The 24191-nt window shown below is 42.1% G+C and overlaps 1 protein-coding gene across 2 annotated transcripts in view; it reads left to right on the top strand.

The window, feature by feature from the left end:
• The first annotated feature begins 2314 nt into the window (after positions 1-2314).
• Positions 2315-24191, top strand: part of fndc5a (fibronectin type III domain containing 5a) — a 48991-nt gene continuing 27114 nt past the window's right edge. For both annotated transcript variants that reach the window (XR_013493332.1, XM_033643609.2), the window contains exon 1: positions 2315-3158. Coding sequence is in view for 1 of the 2 variants with exons in the window: in XM_033643609.2 (XP_033499500.1) it covers positions 3101-3158 (58 nt within the window). In the remaining variant the exon portion in view is untranslated. The remainder of the gene's footprint in view (positions 3159-24191) is intronic.

The raw sequence follows: 24191 nt of genomic DNA, 5'->3' as shown, positions 1-24191 counted from the left end.
AACCTAGGGGCCAACACAGCACAGGCTTGAAAAGTTACAATAAGTCTTTTCTGTTTCATCGCTCCATCTGTGGTTTTTCAGTTCAGCAGCAGAAAAAGCAGCGTGGCATGAAGCCAAGAGATCCGAGCATTAAAGAGAAAGAGAGTTAACAAAGGATGTCCAAACCACTTACAGATTTGGGTTAAAGGCGCGATGACAAGGAGAGTCTTAGCACGATCCTTAATGTTACACCTCCTTTAACGAATGTTTCTTTACTCAATTTTGGACATATCTTGTATGTCGTACAAGCGTAATTAAAAAAAAAACATCATTATTGATGCTATTAAAAGACACCAAATGTGAGAGTATTATACAGATGGTGTGCTCCAGCTCTGCACTGATTGCAGTGTCGATAAACTCCCTATCATGCAGATCATTAACACCTGGAGGATATTGAGTGAATAGCATGAAAATGTTCCAAGTGCATTATTACTATACTTTAGAATAAAATTAGCTACTTTTACTTTACTTGAGCAACCTATCTCCATTTCCTGCTACTTAATACTGTACCTCCACATTTCAGGTGAAAACACACCCAGTCACCAGATTAAAATGTCGGCATGTTACATGTCTGCAAACCACAGGTACGTTACATTTGTATTTTTATGAGGTAGTTTTATGGGCTGAGCTATTCATCAGGAGTGAGAGGGGACGGTGGATAGCAGGACCCCTAGGTGAGAAAGCGGCGAAGCAGCAGCTGACCACTGTTCAAGACCAACAAAATCGGGTACTTTTAACAACAAGTCAGGGCATTTCCAGCCATGTTTATATGGACAAAAGTGGGTATTTTTTAAATGAGAGGACAAGACATTTCCAGTCATATTTGTCAGACTTCAGAATAAAGTCGGACAAAAGTGAACCTTTTTTAATGGGAAATAGGGACTTTTTCAGTCATGTTTGTAAGGACAAAGGCAGATATTTTTTGGATGGGAGGTCAGGACTTTTCTAGCCATGTTTGTAGGGACAGAAGTGGGCATTTTTTAAACTGCAAGTTTGGGCTTTTCCAGCCATTTTTTAGGGACAAAAACAAATATTTTTTTAACTGGATGTTGGGACTTTTCCAGTAGAGTTTGTAGCAACAAAAATGGGCATTTTTAATGAGAATTTAGGACATTTCCAGCCACCTTTGTAGAAACCAAACCAGGTATTTTGGGCTAAAAGATGTTGTTTTCCTAACCCTAAAACTGACCACATGTTCCAGCGCTGTCACAACTGATATTAAAAACTGATTGGTAAGGAAACGTACAGTTTCAATATATAAGCCTCATATGAAACGTACAAATGTAACATATCTGTGGTTTGCAGAAACATACGCCATTTATTCTGGCAAGTGGGTTGCAAAAACGTACCTTGTATTTCTCTAAATTTAGCTTTTTCATGCAATATATAATCAGACTAAACTCCCCAAGAGTAAATGGCACAGCTAAAATTAGATCCACCTTGACCAACATCAAAAACACATACATGGATCAGTAAGAGTAGACTAGTAATATAAAATATAGCCACTGTAACACTCACAGGCATATACTTTCTTGGTGCAGGACTTTGACCCCTACATGATACATGATACCACTTTAACTGCAGTGAAGGGTGTGAATGCTTCCTCCACCACTGCTGCTGATGGATACATTAAAGTGCTGATAGGGGTGTTTGGTACAGGGCTACAAACTCTCTTACTCTGGCTCTCTCTCTCAGTTACAGATGGAGGGGGGGAGCAGCAGTAGCCTACAGGAGAGTGAAGCATGCAAAAAAAAAAACAAAAAAAAACAGCACAATAACCCCTCCACCACCACCAACAGTGTTTTCCTCTGAAGCACGTCAGAGGCGGCAGGCTATGAATCGAGGTGCACAGCGGGGTGAAGCAAACACTTCTTGGGGACACAGCTAGGGGACAGTGCGGGTCTCCTGACTCGGGACTGACACTCCCACACACACACAGGCAACAAACACACATATATCCCGGGAAGCTTCAAGTCCACAGCACGCTGCAGGGAGACCATCAGGTACTGTATGCAGACTTTATCCACTTCTCTACTCGCTTCTTCATGCGCTCTCTCCTCTCTAATGTGCTTTGGAAACAATGTGAGCAGTAACAGGGGTCAACCCAGTGCTGAAATCAAGAGGCACGTGTTTGTTTTTGAAGTGGAAGGAAAGCAGCGCCACAGAGACTTTATCTTTGCGCAGGCGACTGTTTACGTGGGCCAGTGTATGCATATTTAATCGATGAGTGGGCAGCAGTAATTCAGAGTACTGGCTCACCAAGTGGGCAAAGAAAAGAAGAGGATGGGACAAAGTGTAGCCGATCAAAGAAGAGGGCTTGTTGTTGGTGACAAGTTTTCATGTGATCAGCTGGTCTCTCGCTGTTGTGCTTTTGGAGGCCCGGAAGAATTTTTAACAGCTGGATTTGCTTTGATGGTTGCTTTGTAATGTGAAATATGTGGTGGGAAAGTAGGCCATAACTACTGAACAATAGAAAACTGTGGAATCATTTATAGAAATCATTCAAGTTTCATTTTACATTCCATTTTTCCACATTTACTTATTTGTATTTTATGAATTATTAAGCCAGGTTGTGCTGCCTGTCCTGCAGCCTCCCTCTCTCACTGTGCAGCCTGGAGGAGTCAGTGTGGCAGGCAGGACCAGTCCAGACGCTCATATACAAAGCCAGCACGTTTCACTCTGTCTGCAGCAGCCGAGCGGCGCTGAGCACCACCTCCAGCATCACCAGCAGCGGCAGCAGCAGCAGATCGGGGAGGGTTTTTTTGGAGCACAGTCGGAGGACCGACGACGCATATGCTCGAGAGCAGTTGATGATAATGGCTCGCTGGCTGGTTGCCGGTGGCTCGGGGAGCAGTCGAGGCTGTTGAATGAGGTGTTGCGCTGTCCGAGGTACTGAACAGCCGCCGTCGCTGTCCCCCTCTCTGTTTTTTCCTTCCACCAGTCGAGACGATACGCATGAACTGACGTGAACGCCGAGCAGCACAACATCGGCGCACCGGTTAACACAGCAGCACCCCCGGCCAGAGTAAATGGGACCGCACGTCGTCCGAGCGTTAGAAAGATGGAGAGATTTTCCCTGCTCGTCCTCAGCTGTCTCTGCGTCTCTCGAGTCACAGCGGGTAAGTTTATGTTTATGTGCAAATCTGAGGGATGTTTCCATGCATTTTTTTTTTGGAGCTGCAGCTCACAGAGTGGTAAACGAACCGTGGAGGGATTGCAGAGGCATGTGTGAGAAACACTGCTGGCTTACATGGAGCTGGGTTGTGCAGGGGTTCAGATCAGAGCCGGGTTTATTGTGAGACGTTGCGTATTGTATTGTGTGGAAAGGGCTGACTGTGTTTGCAGGCTATTGGAAGCATTTCCGTGTTGTCATCTGAGGAAACAAACATGAGGGGCTGCAATTCATTCCCATCTGAGAGACCTACATAGAATCATAATCAGTTATCATGTGGATTGATTAAGATTAGTGGGGCTGAATGGACCTGTTACAAACTATGTTTTTGTCTGTCTCTCAAAGCATTGCAGTGTGTGTGTGTGTGTGTGTGTGTGTGTGTGTGTGTGTGTGTATGTGTTTGATGTAAGCCAAGCTGACCTTTGAGGCAGGTACTATAAACTGCAAGCTGCAACTGCCAGCTCAATGTTGACCTGAGCTGTATATTAATAACTCTGTCTGTCAGTGTGAATATTAGAATACTGTATGGACATTTGTTGACTATTATCACTGGACATTTTTTATACACAGAGTGTAAATGTGGCTGTAATGAACTGCCGCTGGCTACTGGAAATACATGATTGCATTACTGAGGAGCGACAGTGGCCCTCTACTCTCACACAGATCCATGGAAACACCACTGATGCGTGCTGTGCCTGTCTGTGTGTGTGTGAGTGCTGATGTCCCACATATACTGTCTATATGAGTGCATCTATAAAACATGCTTTTACAGCACAAACTCTACACACACACACACACACACACACACACACACACACTCCCATTTTGACCACTCACTGCGATGGAGTGCCACACTTCACTGCTGCCATCAAAATGCACCCCTGGTTTCGCTCGGCATCCTCCCACTCCTCAATCTTCCCACTGACGATGGATCACCATGCTGCTCTTCTCTCTCACACACACACACACACACACTCACACACTTTAGCCCCTTAGCATTTTTACTGGTAGGCTGTGGGATGTCTGTAATGGACGCTAGCACTGGCACGTTGCTATATTTTGACTGTATGTGCTCCACTATATTACGCAGCACTCGAAAAGAAACATACAAAGTAGTCTTAATGTTTATGATGATGGTTAACACCTCATAAGTGGTTCACAGCACACTCTGATGTAACTGTAGGCTTTGCTCTGTTATATACATGTGTGTTTATTAATGTTACTCCTGTTATGAAATATCCATAATTGATGGACACAGTTAATGAATGCTTGACAATCATATTTCATGATATAAGATTACACACATTAACAAATCCCTACAGTGCATAATTAGGCATTTAATCATTACATAATTACAACTATAGTGTATTGTGTTTTCAAGCATTTGTTATCTGTTCATACACCAGTTGTTCATTGCTTTATTAGTGGAGTTACCATTGGAGACAGATACATGAATAAACACTTAAATGCAAAGACTACCTAAATTAAGATTTCCAAATGTTATTTCCAAGGGAACTTCAATCGTTTTTTGTGAACGTGGGCTACTCTCTCTCAAAGACAGAAACCAGATCAGTGAGTCTCAAACTTGTGATGTCATAGGTATAAAGTCTGGAGCTGCTCCATAAACAGTGAATGGAGGACTGATTTTGTGAATGCACAGAATGTTTTTTACGCCCAAATGAGCTTCTCTACCAAATCACAATGTTTATTAACAATAAGGTAGAAAGGTAGAAAATCCTTGCATCCTAAAATGGTCAAGTTTAGGTACCTAAAAACGTCCCACCAAAAAAAAAATCAATATCAGTTTAAGCGTGCGCTGTATTGAGAATATTTCCACAGCATTACCTTGCCATCAGACAACCTTTTCCAACAGGGAGCTGAAGCCATTACATCAAAGCCAGTCGGTTAGGTTGTGGGGTAAAGCAGAGCAAGTATTCAAATATACTGTACACTACACTGATATTGATTTTTTTTTTTCTTTAGGTGGCTAAAATGCACTTTGCGTTGGCCCCATCCAGTACATTGTTCAGCTTCAAAGATGATAGCAAAGCAACAAAGTGCATAAAAAAGCACAGCAGACACATCAGACTGGTCAGACCAAAGTGTTTAACTATGTATCTTTAAACATTTCAGTAATGGCTGAAAATGACAACAGAAATAACAAGTTTGCAGATTTTACATATCACACTTGAAATCATTTGCCAGTTGTGTACCTGGAAGTGATTGTTATTGTTAGCGCGTCATGGCGATTCAATCAATACTCAGAACATTCCCCTGGGTGCTCTCAGTGTCATCTATAACATATTTCACCATCCATCTTCCACCATTCAATGTCTGTGAAGCAGCTCCAGGCTTTATACTTGATGACATCACAAATTTGAGTTTTAGCCCTCTAGTTCTTGATTTGTGAGAGAGTTCATGTTTACTGATATTTTGGGGCAGTTTTTGACCATAGGAATAACATGTATGAATTTTGTTTTTGTTAGCTTACAGCTACATTATCAGCCAGTAATGAAGTGTTTATATGCTGCTTATAAATAGGTGTTAAAATAAAGTATAAGTAATATTAGTTAATGGCAGAAAAAAGGTTATATTGTGTAATCCAGTGGTTAAAAGTGATTCACTCTTAATCACCGATTTGCACAATATTAATAGAGTGATAGTTGCATGTATAGTAAAAATGCAAAAAATAATAATAATAAAACAACAAACGGTACATGATTTGTCACCACAGTCAACAACAACTCTGTCACCTAGTGTTTCCAGAAAAAAGGTGTATCAGAATACAAGAAGGGGGATATATCAGGTCATCATGTGGTCACTGGTTCAGTGATGTGTTTAAATGCTGACAAACAGCCATTTAGTAGTTGCTCTAGAGCTCTAGCTCATATCAATAGATCCTCATCTGCAACTTTAAACCTCAACTTTTAGGCAAACCTGCAAGTTTCTAGATAAAAAAGGGCCTGACTGGAGCAACCAGCTGTACAATGACAATTGTACACCTATTCTAGCTTAGCTATCTAGGGGTTTATGTGGTGTCTTTGTCCATCTGGACTCTGATGAGGACACAACAGTGATGAAATGTGTGGCCTGCTTGCATTATTGAAGACTGCAAATCAATTAATGTGCTTGAGTCCAATTTTTCAGATGGATGCAAAGTCCTTAAAGTGCGCAGGAATGGCTCCCCTGTGACTTTGGGGTCAAGGCGCCAGGGCCCTCAGCTTCTCTGGTTTGCTGGAACTTTGTTGCATTTTTCTCCATTGTTTGCTTTCATCTCTCGACTGCAGAGGCAATCCTAGACTGTGGGGGGCCCCAGGCAAGGAAGTCTATTGAGGCTCCCTACTTTTTACTTTGACACCAGATCCTCTGCCTTGTGGTTTTGTCGTCCGATTCTACTTACTCTCATCACGTGATTAATGCAGTCTGATTGCTGCTCAGTTTATAATTGTGGCGACTATTGTCTGACAAAGTCATGATTTTAAAACGCAAAACGATGGTGGGGGTGGTGGGCAAGTAATGTAATCAATGTATGCCTGAACACCATACAATACCAGTAAACCGCTGACTATTGTGGCAAACCTAGTTTATTGCTGTCATTACAAAATGTGGCAGTATCATGGCATCCCTTTGCCCTTTTACTAATTTTTTTTCGGGGGACAGTGCACCCCTGCTTGGCTGTATCCAGTAAAGACATTAAATGCCCCAAAAACTTATTGTACCATTCTATGACAAATAAGTAAACTTTATCTGTGGATGAAGGTTATGTGAAATGATCAAAAGCTCCAGAACAGCTACTAAATGAACCCTGAGGTGAGATTGTTGTGACAACTGCTGTTTTCAGGGTCAAAAATAGGTGTGCTGAAATGTTTATGTGGCCAATTCAGAAACCTCCAGACTAGGGATGTAACGATATGGAAAATTTGATATCTCGATTATAGTGACCAAATTATCACGGTAAACAATAATATTGCGATATTTTTTTAAGCGCTGTAAAATGTCCAAAAAACTTCCTTATCATACTAAAATGTTAACAGCCAAAATCTTATATTAAAATGAAACTTTCACATTAAAGGGGCAAGGGATTGGCACAGCAACAGAAAATTTTATTCTAAATGAAGAAAATATGTAAACACATTACAGGAGCAAAGCTTATTTGTCTGGTGCATTTTAACAGTCAGCAAAATATGTAAACAATTTATATATTAATTATTCATTTATTAGCACGAGAGGAAAAATATATATAAAACAAAACAATACAAGAGTAGAACAAAAAGCATACAATATATAGAATAGATATCACAAATGTGGAGGAGAAACCAAAAAACCCTAAGGGCAATGGTCATCATTATACAGAATAATTCACACATTAGAAGTGTGCATGTGAGTCAGAGGATTACCTGTATGAGAAAAGGAGTGCATGCTCTCGGTCAAAGGTTAACACGGCAGCGTTTTATGTTGTTTCCTTGAGCTTATGTCGAGAAAGCATAACTGGCCGTCTATATCGATTCTAGCTCGCCATACAATAACCATAATCACAGTGATTTAATCATAGTTGATCTCAATTAGCGTTACGTTACGTCAGTTTATATTCTGTCGGCTCCACTCAGTGTTTTCAGCTCCGTTTCGTTTTGAAACTCTTAGCAACATAGCTGCTAATACGGCTATTAGCTACTCAGCTAGTATTAGCTCCTAAGTGTCTTAAACGAAAACGGAAAACCTAGTCGCCGTTTAGGAGGACAGATACGGCTCAAATGTCCTGTATACGTCGAGAGTTACACATTATGACAATCTCAGTAAAACCGAAGTCCCTCACACAATAACTGACGTTTGCATGGCATAACTTGCATTGGCTGTAAAGCTGTGGATGATGGTCACGGAGATGAGCCAGCAGATTTGTAGTGTTGCTACCCTTCGCAGCAACTTTCTTTCTGCGTGTTCTGCACACAGGATAGTTGTCCTCCACCAGCTGTCCCTCGGCATTCTTCAGAAACCCAAAGTACACCCAGACCTCAGACTTTGTGCGTTTAGTTGGGGAGGAAAATGTCCTGAGTGCCGCTATCACCACCTTCCACCATGTTTTCATTCTTTGTGTTTACACATGCTACGCATTCACGCAGCGCCTGCATCACGAGACTTGAATGAGGTTGTTATTACATATCTTGATAATCCACTGCGATAATGCAGTTAATTTAAACATAAACGGTAATTCTTACCGTGTAAAAATTAACCGAGATTTACCGTAATATCGGTAATTGTTACATCCCTACTGCAGACTGACATGTAACTGCATTACTCTTGATTCACAATTCAAGTCGATTCAAGTTTTTGTCTCTCAGTTTATTTTAGGACTCAGTCAGACACCTGCACCAGAGAAAGCAGGCCAAATCGATGTCGAGGCAGAGAGGTGGACTAGCAGGAGTGAGTGGGTGCGCGCCTCAGCACCATAAAATGTACACTACGGTGACGTCTTTACTGTGTTTGTGTTTATAGTGACTCATAAACACTCAATTGATCCTGGGAAAGGAAAGGTAATGTTTCCATTTAAAATGTAAATCGACTCTCCAACACATTTGTCTAAATGAGGCAATAAATCCTCACAGGCAATTTGTCCCGGTCCCTAACAGTTCTGCATTTGGAGAAAGAAAAAACAAAGAAAATCAATGAATCAATCAACAAATTGAACAGTGATGCAGTCGGTGGAAAGGCTCCAGGCTGTTCTCTTTGTTTTGAGAGGTGCTTATAATGATGATTGAAGAAATCTGAGTCTTTCAAAGGCTCAGAGGTTATCTTTTATGCTGTAAACAAAAAAACTGGGAACATTTTGGCAATTACCTGCCAGGTGATAAATTCTCTGTGAGTGCCAGTGTATTACGTGTCAAGTGCTAAGCCATGTAGCATCCATAGAGAGGAGCTGCAGGTCTCATCTGTGAGAGCCAAAGTTTGTAAAAACTACCAATCTTCTCCTCCTTCACATCAAATTAACATCAAACAAGAAACAAAGTGTGAATATTTCTGAGCTGGCATTCAGTCAGAGCGATGCAAACAAAAGAAGACCAAATCAAAATGAATGTGGTTTCATAAGATTCTCTGTGCTATTTGTCGCACACACATACACACACACACACACACACACACACGCACACACACAGTTCCTCAAACACAGAAGGACTGTTTGGTAGACACAACGCATTGCATTATTCATTTTTTAAAAACAGCCCTTGGGTCTTTGATGTTATTGTTTCCAGATAATTCCAGTTTTGTCACATGTATGAAATGAGAGGACTGAACAATGTCCATCATCAGTGTCAGAGGATCAGCAGACAGTGTGCAGGGCTCGTGGTCATGGTCTGAAACTGAAACAATGATGTTATGAGCTTTACTGTGCACATTAGAAACAGCAGCAGTGTCTTTTGGTGGAGTTTTAATCCTCAGAATGCAACGCTGCTGCCCTGGTTTTATTTAAATGTGTGTCCTTTAGACCTGCTGGATATCTGGGGCAGTCTCCTGATCCGAAGGAATCATTACTGTTCCCTCTGAATAGGCACTTTAACAGAGCAGAGGAAGTACAGGAGCGTGTGTGTGTGTGTGTGTGTGTGTCCATGTAAGAGACGCGGGGGAAGCAGAATTGTGTGTGTGTGCATGTGATTATCTGTTCATTAGTTTCCCTGTAGTCAATTGTGTGCACACAATTAGCTGTTTGTAATTATTAGCTCTTTGTAATCTTGTTTGCAGTTTTTTAAAAGCAGTGTACTGCACTTTTCTACCAGGGGCTTATCACCACACAGTCACTGCATTTTCTTCTTACAAATATGTTGCATCAGATTTGGGGGATTTGGCAGAGAAACACCTTATTATGTCGCAATTGCATGCAACATTGCCAGAACTCCAGGATGTTTTGTGACTTTATTTTGCAGTGCTATTTCTACCATATTATTTCCAAGAAGACATAAATATACATTGGCAAGTCGCCACAGTGAACTTGAATTTCCAGGCTGCAGTGGACACACACAGTATGGAAGGCTTTACACCAGTCCATCTCATCCACACTTTATTTTAACAAAACAGGCGATGACGGATCCTTATTACTTCTTTACTGTCATGCCAAAGTGTTGCTTCATTCATTCAAAGAAAAAAAAATGACAGATAGAAAGAAATCCAAACGTTCAAAATCTAATTTTCTGAGGATGTCTATAACAAAACTCATAATTTTTTTTTTTTTTTTAAACAGTCTAATTTGGCTCTTTTTCCAGACTTCTGAGACAAATTTAGCAAACTAAAACACATCAAATTTGAAGAGCCAGTTCAATGTTTGATTGTCTATACACCAAAATATTTCAGTTTTTTTAAGCCATTTCATGGGAAAATGGCACTCTTAAATCATCACAGTTTGTAGAATACAAAAGAAAAATGTCCCCCCAAATCCAAGTAGCAACCTCTGAGGCTGAAAAATGAAGTCAGTGTGAAAGTGCCAAAATCTGCAGTTCCTCTAATGGCCACTTGAGGCTGGCTCCAAAACAGAGTCAATCCCCATAGACTACCATGTTACAATGTCCATGTTTACAGCCTGATACAAAAATGTTTCTGGTCTCTGTAACTAGATAGCCCCGTTACATTCTATTAAGGTTTAAAAGTCCAGCATGTAGTGTTTAGGGCCAGCTATTGGCAGATATGGTACAAAATATTCATAACTATGTTTTCATTGGTGTATAATTAAGTGAAACTAAGAATTGTTGTGGTTAGGTTACCTTAGAGTGAACCAATTATATCTATGGAGCAGGTCCTCCTCCACGGAGGCCGCCATGTTTTTTTACAGTAGCCCACAACAGACAAACCAAACCGTGACTCTAGATAGGGCCATTTGTGTTTTCATGCACGAGAAGTACTACCAGTAGAACTTGCAACGCAACTACAACACACACCGCCACCAGCGTGGCGCTGTGGCCATCAAGTGCCGCCCCCCAACACACACTGGCAGCGGCGCGCAGCGGCACGGTCGACGTGTATTTCCCAGCCCAGCCCGCTAGGTGGCTGTACCTACACTAGTTGCCAACTGCTAGTAACGGAAGAAGAAGAAGATTGGATTTCACAGGTGAGTTTCTTATCAAAGTTGTCTTACTAATAATTGTTAAGTGCAGTTACGGTTACTTTAAATTGGCACTACTAACACACCTTCAGGGCTTTCTTTCAGAAAGGCTTTTCTGAAAGAAATCTTTTCACTTTCACTCAAACCATGATCTTTTTCCTAAAACCTCAGGACTGTGTGGCTTAAAGCCCTGACAGCAAACTTTCCGAAACAGCCATAAAACATGGACTAACAAGAACATTCAACAAAAGTATAAAATTCGGCTTAGTAATATCTGTGAAGGTTCATTATTTTTTGCTTCTCACCCATTATTAGTTTATCACTTTAACATTGCATAAATTAGCCTAGCAACTAGCAGACTTCTTTTTCCACTCACAGGTTAACAAATATGTCACTGCGTCTTCCTACAAACAGCACTGTTGAATTTCTGCCTGCATGTTTTTTCATTCGAACATTGTTAAAACAGAGCAGCTGTTGTTGTCTTGAGAAGTGAGCAGAGTGAGATGCCTGACCAGGCAGGTGATGTTACGTTGTGTTTCCTGAGTATTTTATCTCATAACGGCATTTTTTACATACAGCCTGAGCTGTTGGCCTTTATATTCTCTTAAATCCAAAATATTTCCACGTTGATTTATTCCCGATAAATAACTTTATCCTCGTCATCTTTTTCATGGCTGCACACCTGCAGTGACACTCAAGTTAATGAAATCGATCTATGTTTTCACGTTACATTAATGAAATTAGATCATTGATCACTGAATCAATACAATGATCAAGATCAATGGATTGTTACACTCCTTTTGGCCTCTAGATGAATACATTTAAAATTTAGTGTTTGACAAGAAATCTTTCTTCAAACTTGAATAAAAGAGTCATATAAATTGTGATGGTTTGTTTCCTGGTATTTTTGTTTTTCAAGCTGTATGCAGATCTGTGTGTAAATACAGAACAAGCTTTAGAATATAAAAATGAAGCAAGAGGTAATTTATAAGTTGACTTGACAGAGCTGGTGTATTTCTGGAACATGGAATTGGAGCTGGAAGACAAAAAAGAAAAAGCTGTGTTTAAGAAGTCTGTCCTCCCCATAGCGTTGTAGCTGTGGTTACCGTGTCACAGCTGCCCAGATAATCTTCCTTCATCTTACCTTCACCCTGTCACATTTTAATTGTCACCTGACAAGCTAAATTAAAAGAAGTGAGAGTACATTTTTATGATGTCCCGTCAAAGTCCTCTTACATAAGTGTCGCTTAGTGTTTGTATTAACGTACTAGTGCTGCTGCTCTTTCCTCTGGCACCTCATCAGCCTTTTCTTTGTTTCAAAAAGCCTCTTTGAGTTCCTGTTTGAGAGCTCGCCAATGGCTTAGTGAGATGCAGATGAATAGAGAGATGGCCTTGTGGTTAAGAACGAGGGCTCGTATGTTCTTAAGCTCTGAGATCTGGTAGCAATACTCAGATTAAGACCAAACAGCAGGAGCTGGAAACACAAAGAAAATAATTTAGATTTTAATCTTTTTCTCCTCAGAAATTGTTTTTAATGTAATTTTACTTTTTCTTAAGCTTTTCTGTAACCATGTAACCACGGCTCTTTTCAGTCAAAAATGGAACGAAACAGGCAGTAGAGGACAGATTGGTGCGATCATCTGGACACCAGGCCTGTGGGAGAAAGAGATGGCAATGCCAAAAGACTGACGTGGCAGCGGCAGCTCGCTGACGCAGTCTGTCGTCTGTCCAGTGTCACGTATGAATGTGTGCAGGTGGGAGGGGAGGACCCATGCCATGAATGTAAAGGTATTTGTGGGGTAATCTGCATCACAGACTTATTTGTATGTGTACGTGTGTGTGTTCTGAGATTTTTCAAGAAGTCCATGAGGCCTCATTCATCAAAGCATTTGTAAAACAAGTTCCAAATATGTTCTTACAGGAGTTGTCCATACAATCAAGAAAATTTGTATTCATCAAATAGGAGTTCTTTACACAGTGATCAATGATGAACTGCTTGTGCACATACAGGCTCATTTACATTCAGTCCAGAATGACATATGGTCAACATCATCACTGAAGTCCTAGCAGTGTTAATATAGAGTCACTTGTTGTGGACAGAAGTAGCAACAGGGAAAGATAAAGAAACATCACAAACAGACAGGAAAAGATACTGCGGCGTGTCGAAAGCAGACATGCATGGCAGCTCCCCAGCATACACTGGAGCAAAGGATTTATCGACATAAGTCTCAGTTTATGTGTGTTCCTGCATTTGTACTTTGTATTTTACAATGTGTTCTACAACACTCCCATTGCATCCACATTTTATATACAGTTATACAATCAGTTATTATGCACAAATGTGGTTATATCCAGAGTGATGTGGTGTGTACAGCTGGTACAGATTTCCTTCTGGCAGAGGGTGGTTTGACTAAAATGCTGTTCTAGTTGTTAGTTACCTTAATATACTGTGCAACAGCAATTCCTCACGCTGTTAATGTGTCACAGCTGAAAAATCACTAGTCGTAAATGAAATTCACAAGAGACTTTTCCAAAGAAATATTAATACTGTATAGATACAGTATGGGGAGAGGTAAATTCATTCAGCATATGGAAAATGTACCTGTCGTAGTTAGGGAAATTAAAATGAATGCTGCTAAATGTCATTTTTAATCCAGATCTGTTATGCTTATATGCATAGTGGTCCTATACGTCAAATTATGAGACTCAAGGTAGCCCTCCAGCGTCAATTTTGGACACTCCATGACAGTGTGTCAATTTAGGCTCATTACATGCTTTGTGTTTTCTCAAAATAAACTTCCATTTTCACTGGAAACTTACAGTTTCCATTTGCCTCTTTTCCAAATAAACTTGGATCATATGTTGAAAACTTTGTGTTTCTGTTTACTTCTTTTAGATAACAAAAGCATGTGGTTAGGTTTGGAAAAAAATATGATTCAGCCTAAAATTCGTATGTTTGTCACTAATGTAATGCAGCACCACCTGCACATGACATACGTCACTAGTGTATTATGCTACAAAAACTAGCAAACTATGTTGTTCTTAAAATAACTTGATTGACTTTTTGTTTCACATGAGACACGAACTGTGGTCCCCTGGGTCAAAGTCCTGAGTTTGTTTGACACCTCCGATCAGCCCTATGTTGACTTTCTCTCCCTTTATACAATGGCAGTTGCTCAGAGTGTCAAAAATGCCTCATACAAAATGTCTCATACAGCCGCTAACAGGTGCCTCTGTGAGTCAGTATCTGCAGTATGTGTGTCTAATATGGGAATTGCTCTACCCATGATTACACCTGCGTGCCACTGGGGGTTTGTTGGTATGCAAGTCAGGATTGGTTCCAATGGGACGCCCCAGTAGCTCACCTGGAAAAGCATGCACCCCATGTGTTAAGGCTGAGTCCTTACCGCAGCAGCTTTGCTACATGTTGTTCCCTCTCTCTCTCCCCTCTCTCCTGTCACTCTTCACCTGTACTAAACAAAAAAAGGCCAATGTATGCACACTGTAAAGCACAAGAAGGAACTGATACCATGAGTGCATGCATGTATTGGGGCCGCTCAATTTCTCTCTCTCCTTCTGTTCTCCTCAGCAGCCCAGCAGAGCATAAAAAATACTGTTTTTATTTGCCACCAGGCAGTAAAATCCTGTGGGGCGGTTGTGGTGGCCCAGATGGTGCGTTTTACATCCGAGCAGTCTGCAGCACAGGTGGGCCCTCTAGGAGTTCACCTGTACCACCTTCACCAACACACAGACACTTCTGCTCATTTGTCTCCTCTTACAAAAGTCTCCTGTTCCAGGAGTTGTGTCCGACACAGATAAGACAGACTATGTTTTTGCGCATATGTAAATGTGGCAGAAGCCTACATATGTGTTTGTGCTCTTCACTGTCAGTTTCCAATGTTTAACCCTTGTGCCTGGAGCTGCAAGTCTGGTTTTGGGGGCGGGGGCTCAATCCAGTCATCAGCCACACAGCATGTGTTTTTCTTAGGGGAATACTTTGCTTGAGAGAGACACAGATGGATGGAGAGAAAGCAAATTAATCTATGCAAAAGGGGAAGAGTGCTAGTATTAAAGGCACAGGAGAGAAAGACAAATCCCAGAGAGAGACAGGGAGAAAACGCTAGTGGCAAAAAGAGAGTGTGAAACAAGGAGGAATCAGAGAGAGGGTGTTATTCATGTTCTCCCCCTCCACCTGCCTGTGACACCAATCTTCCCGGGCTGCTACTATAGGCTTTACTTTACCAGCTGTGCCTGAGTCCACAGAGAGAGACAGACACAGTAAGTCTGGAGTGAAAGACAGAGAAAAGAGGACAGTTATGTATCCAGCGCTAATATCATATTCATAGCCATATATCAAGCTGTGAGCTCCATTCGCGTTATCAGCCCCATCCCAGCTGATTTGAGATTTCATTAGCAGTGGGCCTGTCAAATAATCAGCCTCACGGCACTCCTTTGCCTTTCTGAATTAGCTGGCATGCATTCTCTCTGCACACAATGCTGCATTGATTTTCATACCCTGCCTTTTGACATTTAATTAGAGAAAAGTGTGTGTGTGTGTGTGTGTGTCTGATGGAAAGAGAGGGAGAAAGATTCTGTTTTGCAATCCCACCCTGCATTGTGGTGGCCAGCGGGGTTGGAAAATTCATTTCCTATGAGTAAATAACTCATTTCTCTACAAAGGGACAAAAAGACCCTTAGGTGTGATTATTTGACAGTGCCGGGCTGCTGTGTGCAGGAGCAGAACAGACCACAAAAAAATGCATAGGCTCTTTTCGACATGCACACATGCAGAAAACACACATATACAACCACCTACACGCACAAGCAGGAGCTCTGTGGGCGTTAAGGGAAGACATGATAAATGCATCCAAAATTAAAATAGGTGGACAGTAATCTAGCCACCAGGGTATATGGTATATGACGGTACTTGTGTAACAAACATACTGATAGAAGACATTGTAGCATGTATATCATTGTCCCATCTTCAATGTTGCGTAGACACGTTTTGCTGGATTTAAATAATAATAATAATAAATTTTATTTGTATTGCACTTTACATTTTAGCAATCTCAAAGTGCTACAGAGCAGAAAAAAAATTAAAACAGAATTAATACAATTTAAGAATTATTAAAAATGATTAGAGACAGTGAATAGTTAAAAGGAGAACCTATAAAAGACATTTAACAGAATGCTTTTGTAAAAAGGTTTTTAGGTCTCGTTTAAAAACATCAGTAGTCTGTGGGGCCCTGAGGTGGTCAGGGAGGGTGTTCCACAGCCTCGGAGCAGCAGAGAAAAAGGCCCAGTCACCCATGGTGCGGAGCTTGGTTCTGGGAGCTTGGAGGGTGTTTGTGGTTGCAGAATGGCGGGTGCATGAGGAGGTCTGGGGGTTGAGGAGTTCCTTGAGGTAAAGGGGGGCATGTCCGTGAATGCACTGGTGGGTGAGGAGGGAGACCTTGTACTTAATTCTGAGTGGGACAGGGAGCCACTGAAGCGATTTCAGGATGGGGTGATGTGATCATGTTTGCACACCCTCATCAGGATCCTGGCAGCGCTGTTCTGGATGTATTGCAGTCTCTGTATGCTCTTGCCAGAGATCCCGATGAGGAGTGCATTACAGTAGTCCAGCCTGGAGGAGACAAAGGCGTGGATGAGCTTCTCTGCATCTGCCAGGGCCATAAATACTTATGGCCCCGACAATAATGAATAGATAGGAAATAAGCGCCCTTCTTGCTGGAAGACGTGATGACACTTTATGCCGCAACGGATATCAACACATCAGTGAGCTAAACAGAGATGATTCATTTCATTCATTTTCCGTAACCGCTTATCTTGCTGGGGGTTGCAGGGGTGGCTGGAGCTAGTGAGGGCCAAATGAAGCCTCATGAAGCATTTTCTTTATTTTCTGAGCCCACTAGATGGCGCTTTTTGTTCAACAAAAGGTTTAAAACACACTAAATTACCATTCTTTGAGCCTCTCTTTTTAAACCCAGAGTGCCATCTAGTGGGCTCAGAAAATGAAGAAAATGCTTCATGAGGCCATCACTACCTGGAGCCTATCCCAGCTGACCAGAGTTGGGTATAACGCATTACTTTGATTACTTTTTGCAGTAACAAGTAACCTAATGCGTTAGTTTGCTGTTTGAGTAATCAAATACTTAAGTACATTTTCAAACAAGACATCAGTTACTTCTGTTACTTTTAGAACGCTGGTCCTTCAGCTCCGAAACAGCAACGGCTGTCGTTTGGTTCTAATAACGGAGATAACGTTAAACCTATCAGTCTGAAAGAAGCCATGGAGCTTGTGGCTCGCTACGTGGTCGGAGAAATGCTGCCGTTGTCTACGGTGGAGTCTAAATAGGTGGAGTAGGACTCGCTGACAGACATATTTCAGACTCAGGATTTGCATTATGCCTGGTACACGCTAGACGATGGTACTCACCAATTATCCCCGGTCGTCTTTCACGGCGTGTGTGATGTCATCGGGTTATTCTTGTCCTGTTTTAAGGAGGTTATAAGGGGCTTTTAATTTGAAACAAGTGTTGATTTTGAAATGACGGTGAGATATGTTAACTTTACAAAGACAACGGAGCGGATAAAAAGTAAATATATAAACACACAGAGGGATTAATTAATAACGGACCGTCTATAATGTAGTTTGTTTCAAATGAGGCTGGGAGCCTCTGCAGTTGTGGTGATTAAAAGCCCCGCCGCTATTTGTTAATGTTATTACTTTATGTCCGACCGTGAGGATGTACCATTGTTTGCTAGCTTGATGCTAATGACAGTAACGTTAACTCAGCGGGTTGACAAAGTGCCTCTGCTGTTTCACACCATCATTTCCCCCTTTTACTCTGTGTGGTAACATCCCTAGAGGAAATATTAAAAACGCTGGGGTGTTGGTGTCATACAGTTGTCTACGGCAGCAGATCGTTCTGTGTTTCTACTGGTCAAAGTGACGGCTGTGATGGGAGAATTGGATCTCCGTGAAGGGCAAGTGGTCCATAACTTTAATTTTGGAGACAAAAAAATGTAGGCTTAGCGCCCTGTGGTCCATTGCCCAATAGGAAATGTAGAATACTCAAAAGTACTTTAAAAGTGCTTGAGTTACTTTTCTCAGGGAGTAACGTTGGAAGTACTTTTAAAGTAACTGAGTTACTTTACTCAGGGAGTAGTGCAGTAAAGTAACTAGTTACTTTTTTAGAAAGTAACGCAGTAACGTACTTTGATTACTTTTAAAGTAACCCTTACCTAACACTGCAGCTGACATTGGGCGAGAGGCAGGGTACACCCTAGACAGGTCTCTATGTGTCACAGGGCTGATACACAGAGACAGACAACCATTCATGCCCACATTCACACCAATTAACCTAGCCTGCATGTCTCTGGACTGTGGGAGGAAGTCGTAATACCCGGGGAAAACCCACGCTGACAAGGGGAGAACATGCAAACTCTGCACAAAGGGGCTTCCCCACCCCAGGGTTTGAATCTCCCACACCGGGTTTGACCAGGAACCCTCTTGCTGTGTGGCAACATAGCTACTGCACCACCATGCCACCCTAAATAGTGATGATGTGTTAAATAAAATAGTGTGGTTAAAGAACTGTGTTAGTAGTTGGAAGAAGTCATCTTAAGATAAAGTTTTATGTGGCAATACTCTCAAACAGGGGCAGAGGTATTTTTCTTTTTTACTACTCCTGTAACATCATCCCCACCACTCACAGTCACCATCTCTCTCAGCTCAGCTGCCTGTTGCACCTATAGAGACTGACCTCTGGTGGCACATGTGTACCACAGCACATCGCCTCTATACAGTGTCTCAGTGTCAGTTAAATAGAAAGAGGAGCGTCTGTATTTTTGACAGTATTGAAAAATCATACCTTTAGGATTTCTAAATGCCCCGATACTCTAATACCTTGATACTGCCCAAACCTATTAGCTGTTGCTATTTGTTGTTTATTTGCATTGATTTTTCATTATGTCTAGTTCTTGTTTGTAATAAATGCAATCAACATAGTAGTAGTAGTAGTAATAATATTACAAGGAGTATTTATTTTAGTGGTAGGAGGGCCAAGGGAAGCTCACCTAGGGCATCGAATGTGCTAAGTGTAATGCAGCCGATCAGCAGCCAGAGTTTAAGGAGCATGGGGCTAATTAATGGCAGAATAGTACATGAGTGAGTCACAGCAAGGTAACTGTCTCCCCTTGCACCCACCATCTCCACCCAGATTCCCACTGAAGTGTCAGTTGCAGGCTTTACACGCCAGGCTATGGAGGAGCTGCCAAAAAGTCCTGATTTAGTAGACATACAGATATATAGCGAGGAGTTTTGGAGAGACAGACAGAGGTGAAAAAGAAAGAGAGACAAAAACAGATAGACAGTGCGGGTGTGTGTGAGGGGGAGGTTTAGCACCAAGTGTCCATTACAGTTGGAAAAATAGGCGTTGAAAGCAAAAGTGAATAGAGGATGAAATAGAGGGAACCTGTGAGGTGGATTTCCTCTGATAAGGAGGTGGTGAATTCAGATCCAAACACTCTTCTGTGAAACAAATAATGGGACACAGAAGAAGAAGAAAAGAGGTTATCCACAGAGGAGCTCCCTTTTGTGGATCACGTAACAGTTCAAGCATGGAAAGAGATGGAACGGGTGTGAAACAGTAATAAAAAAGGCATTATGGGTGATTATAAGACATGACACAGCCTTACAGCGTGGCTCTGATGCATACACGAGTCAGATAGCACTTTTGTATTATTCACCAGATGTTTTAGCATATTAATGAGACACATTAACGCCTCATGTTTGTGTCACACTGTGATCCTACTAACTTGTGTGTATGTGTATCCACAAGGACGAAACCATGTGCCAAGGTCTCCTCTGACACATGCAAGGGCAAACTCCAGATCAGCACAAAATCCTGATGGCTCTATCATGGCACATTAACTATGGATGAGGGGGAGCCGGCGTCCCCGCCAGCTGCATGTGTGCTAACCCCCCGAGAGCACAGCACGACCGCAAGCTCATACACGCTCTGAGACTCAATGACATGTTAGCGGGGAAAACAAGCGGCAATAGTAATTCCCTCAGCAACTGCATCGTTAGACGCGGTGTGAGACATCGGCACGTTAATCAACATGTGCTAATTTATAGCCATTAATTCCCCTGTGGCCTCATGCTTTCTAGCCGTTATGGCTGCAGCACAAAGTTTTATGCCTTCCCCTTACTAAAGTGTTACTTCAGATGCATGACATTCACCCCCACCTGCTGGTTATTACACCTTCCATACAAAGTCACTGTTTACTTACTATTAGCAGTGAAATGAGCTAAAGTGGTTTAATATGCTAAACATGAATTAGTAGCACAGTGATTCCCATAGAGATTCAAAGAGAGGAGCAGGAAGTAACAAAAACCAGAGGCCTGAGCCTGCTTCTAAAATACCAGATAACAGAGGAATATGATGAAGCTAACAGGCAGTTTTCATGTTAGTTCACAAACCCACAGACTCACTCATTAGCATCCCAGGGAGCAGAGGCAGCCCAGAGGCCTGACTCTGAGAAATGCATTTCTAAGTACTGCAGAGCTGTAATAAGGTGGTACAAATCAGTTATATCTCCCCACGGGGGCGGATGGAGGCTGGAACACCACCCTGCTAGCATTCATGATCGTTCTCCTCTGCTGTCTGCTCAGGTGTCACACTGAATCTGACTGGTGCAGCTGACTGGGGTCACAGAGTGTAGTACAGTTGAGCAGGTTGCACTCAGAGACTGCACATTCAAAGAGTTAGTCATAGACACAGTGGAGGCAGCAGTTGGACAGCTTCACCAAAAACACTATCAAATAGGCCTTTTTCAGCAGGGCTGGGTATCAGTACTTGATACTGTACTGCTTTCACCAGAAATAACATAGTACCAAGTAGAATCAAAACGTTTCTAGCCAGATCTAGAAAATAATAGGACAATTTGTATGGTTTTGCTGGCAGCCAATCAACGCAAGCATTTTACAATTGAATGTGAGGTAACTGGCCCACTATCACAGCCACTACAGTCCAGACAATCTGTGGTGTGATATAGTCAAGCATGGTGTACTTGGCGTTCTAGCAGTTCAGTGTACTGACATGCCACTGAAATGCTCATAAGTACGGCTATACTACACACCTGTAGCATCCAGTGGCATTTTACACAACTAAATGCTTTATCCACATGATGGGTATCGACTGACAGAAAAAAGGTATCAACTAAGTAGGCTGCTCGGTATCAGCATCACCTCAAAGGAACTTTTATTGGTACTGGTATTGTGATTTTTTAAATGATGCCCAGCTCTACTTTTCACAGCAGACACTTTGACATGTCATAGTAAGAAAAGCACATGTTGTAGTTGTGCTTGCATAGTGTGTAATTCTTAATTAAAGGGCCAGTGTATAATATTTGGCATGGTTTATTGTCAAATCTGAGTCTGAATCTGAATATTCTACCCATTAATATGTTTATACAAGTGTATAATCGCTATAAAATAAATTTTTTTTGGTTTTCGTAACTTTTATAATTATGCTTATATATATATATATATATATATATATATAGCAAGGGCCTTGCTTTAGAGAAGTCGCCATCTTGCGCTACCATGTATGTAAGGCAGCCCGAGCGGACAATCCAGTCAGCCAGAGAACGCGTTTCGTGTGTATAAATAAACCAACGAAGACAGCGGGAGGAAGGAAGAAGGAGGAGGAAACAGCAGAGAGTGTTAGTAGTTCATCGATAGAGAGTAGTGAAAAGTTTTTTTAGTTATAAAGTTTGCGAATGGACCACACTTACCACGCAACAGGAAGGAATGAACCCGAACTGTCATCTGCGAGGAAAAGAAAACGCAACTTCACTCCTTGTGATGCACTCTGTGCGGCGCTTTTCCTCCTGATGATATATCTCCCCACCGCACCGAATCCCATTCTGTGCAGCAAAATGGGAGCGGAGGATTCAGCCTCTCTTCTCGCCCGCTCAGCATCAGTTCCTCATCTGTATGCTCCGGCTCAAACAGGTATGGCTCTGGGTCTGTGTCCGCTACAAGAAACTCTTCAAAATCGCGTTCAGAGTCGTCCATTGCAGCTACTATAATCCGGAGATATTGCTAGGCTAAATAAACAGCTGAGCTCTGTTTACAGGCTACGCTGTCAGTCAGTGTGCGGGCTGGAGATTGATGGAGCAGAGAGGGGAGGGGGTACCCGCTAGGTATTGTAAACAAGTATGTGTGTATGGAATGTGTGTGTTACGCTAGAAGAGTCAGAGTTTGGGACGGAGTCTTTTACCCCCTGGAGTGTTACCGGAGTTTTTGGAGTGCTCAAATAAACTGGCCTTTTTCCCGAAGGCTACTCTGGTCTCCTGCTCATGAGGGATTCATTACAATATTGTAACATAGTTTAGATTTCTAAATAAACATTCACCTCGTTGCTAGATAGACCTACTCCTGAAAAACTTGTGTCTGCGCAAGGCTTTTTGTCCTTACGAGGCCACTGTCATTTACCCGATGGGAGGGGTGCGCGAGTGAGCCCTGCAATCTAGAATTTGACCACTGATGTCACAGTTTTCAACCTATTTTACACAGTGGCCCTTTAATGTATGTTTAATCAATTTACCTCATCCTCGCAGACATGTAGCAACCCAGGCGTGGGGTAGTAAACCTGCTGACTGGAGTACTCGTTGTTTTCTCAGGCGCTGGGCAACTTAATTGGAGCTGCCATGAGTGGCCTTGCTGTATGCTCCCAATGATTATTTGAAGGCTAATGTATACACACACAATGCAAAGAGACAGTTCAATCTAACCCTGCACCCCTTTGGTGGGTTAATTCATTCCCGCCTCAACCCAATTTAGTTGGGAGAAGTTTTGCGAGAGGGCTTTCTACCAGAGGGGGGAATGCTTATCATATAGATAAGCATTCTTGTTATCTCATTTCTTCCCTCACTGTGATTAGATCTCAATATGCAAATTATGTAGCCAGAGCTGGCTGTCAACAAATATTGGACATCCTGCAGATGTGGTCTGACTGGCCGCTGACGTTCTGCCTGCATACAGCTTACATTAACATGTTTTTTTTGTCATCCAGATGTAATATCCAGACACAGATTGCATGTTTATACCAGCTGTAAATGTGGTCCCCCATACATGATGATTGTTGGTAAGAAAACAAATTCCATAGAGACCAGAATTATTTATCTGGTGCTCAGAACAACAAACAAAAGAACTATTTGTTCTTTATAGTATGCTATGATCTCCCCATTACATCATCTCATCTATAAATCCACTCAGGAATTCACTACCTTAAAAGCAGTGAACAGAGAACAAACTGAGCAGATTCAGAGGAGTTAGGAGGGAGGGATGGCAGCAGGCCTGGAGGAGGTGTGGGAGGAGCGATGCTGTCTCTCTGAGGTCAGAGAGATGAGAGGAATGTTCATTAAATAATGATAGGTTTCTTTATGGACCAGGACTGTTCGCTCTGTTTGTGTGTGTGTGTGTGTGTGTGTGTGTGTGTGTGCAGCTCGGCTTTCTCTCCTTGACTGTATACAGTCACTCCTGGTGTGTTCGCTAATGAACGGGGATATTAAGGAGCTGTCACCCTTCACACTCCTCAGCATGGGATAGACAACTAGCTGTCACTCTGATCATCACTGGGCTAACAAAGACACACACACCCACACACACACTTACACACCAGGGACATCCGCCATGGCTCAATGTCACCCCCATCTCTCAGGGTGAGGCAGACTGTGTGCCACCGCAATGAGCGAGAGTTGATGAAGACATCTGTCTGGTGTTTCATTAGAGCTGACTCTCATGTCATGTGGATATTTAAGGCCTGCGGTCACTGCCAGCGTCCGCTCTCGTTGTCCCTCAGCGCAGTGTGGCCATACGGG

Source organism: Epinephelus lanceolatus, chromosome 15, assembly GCF_041903045.1.
Source record: "Epinephelus lanceolatus isolate andai-2023 chromosome 15, ASM4190304v1, whole genome shotgun sequence".
NCBI lineage: Eukaryota > Metazoa > Chordata > Actinopteri > Perciformes > Serranidae > Epinephelus > Epinephelus lanceolatus.
Note: the sequence above shows the minus strand (reverse complement) of the source record. Positions and strands in the feature narration are given on the sequence as shown.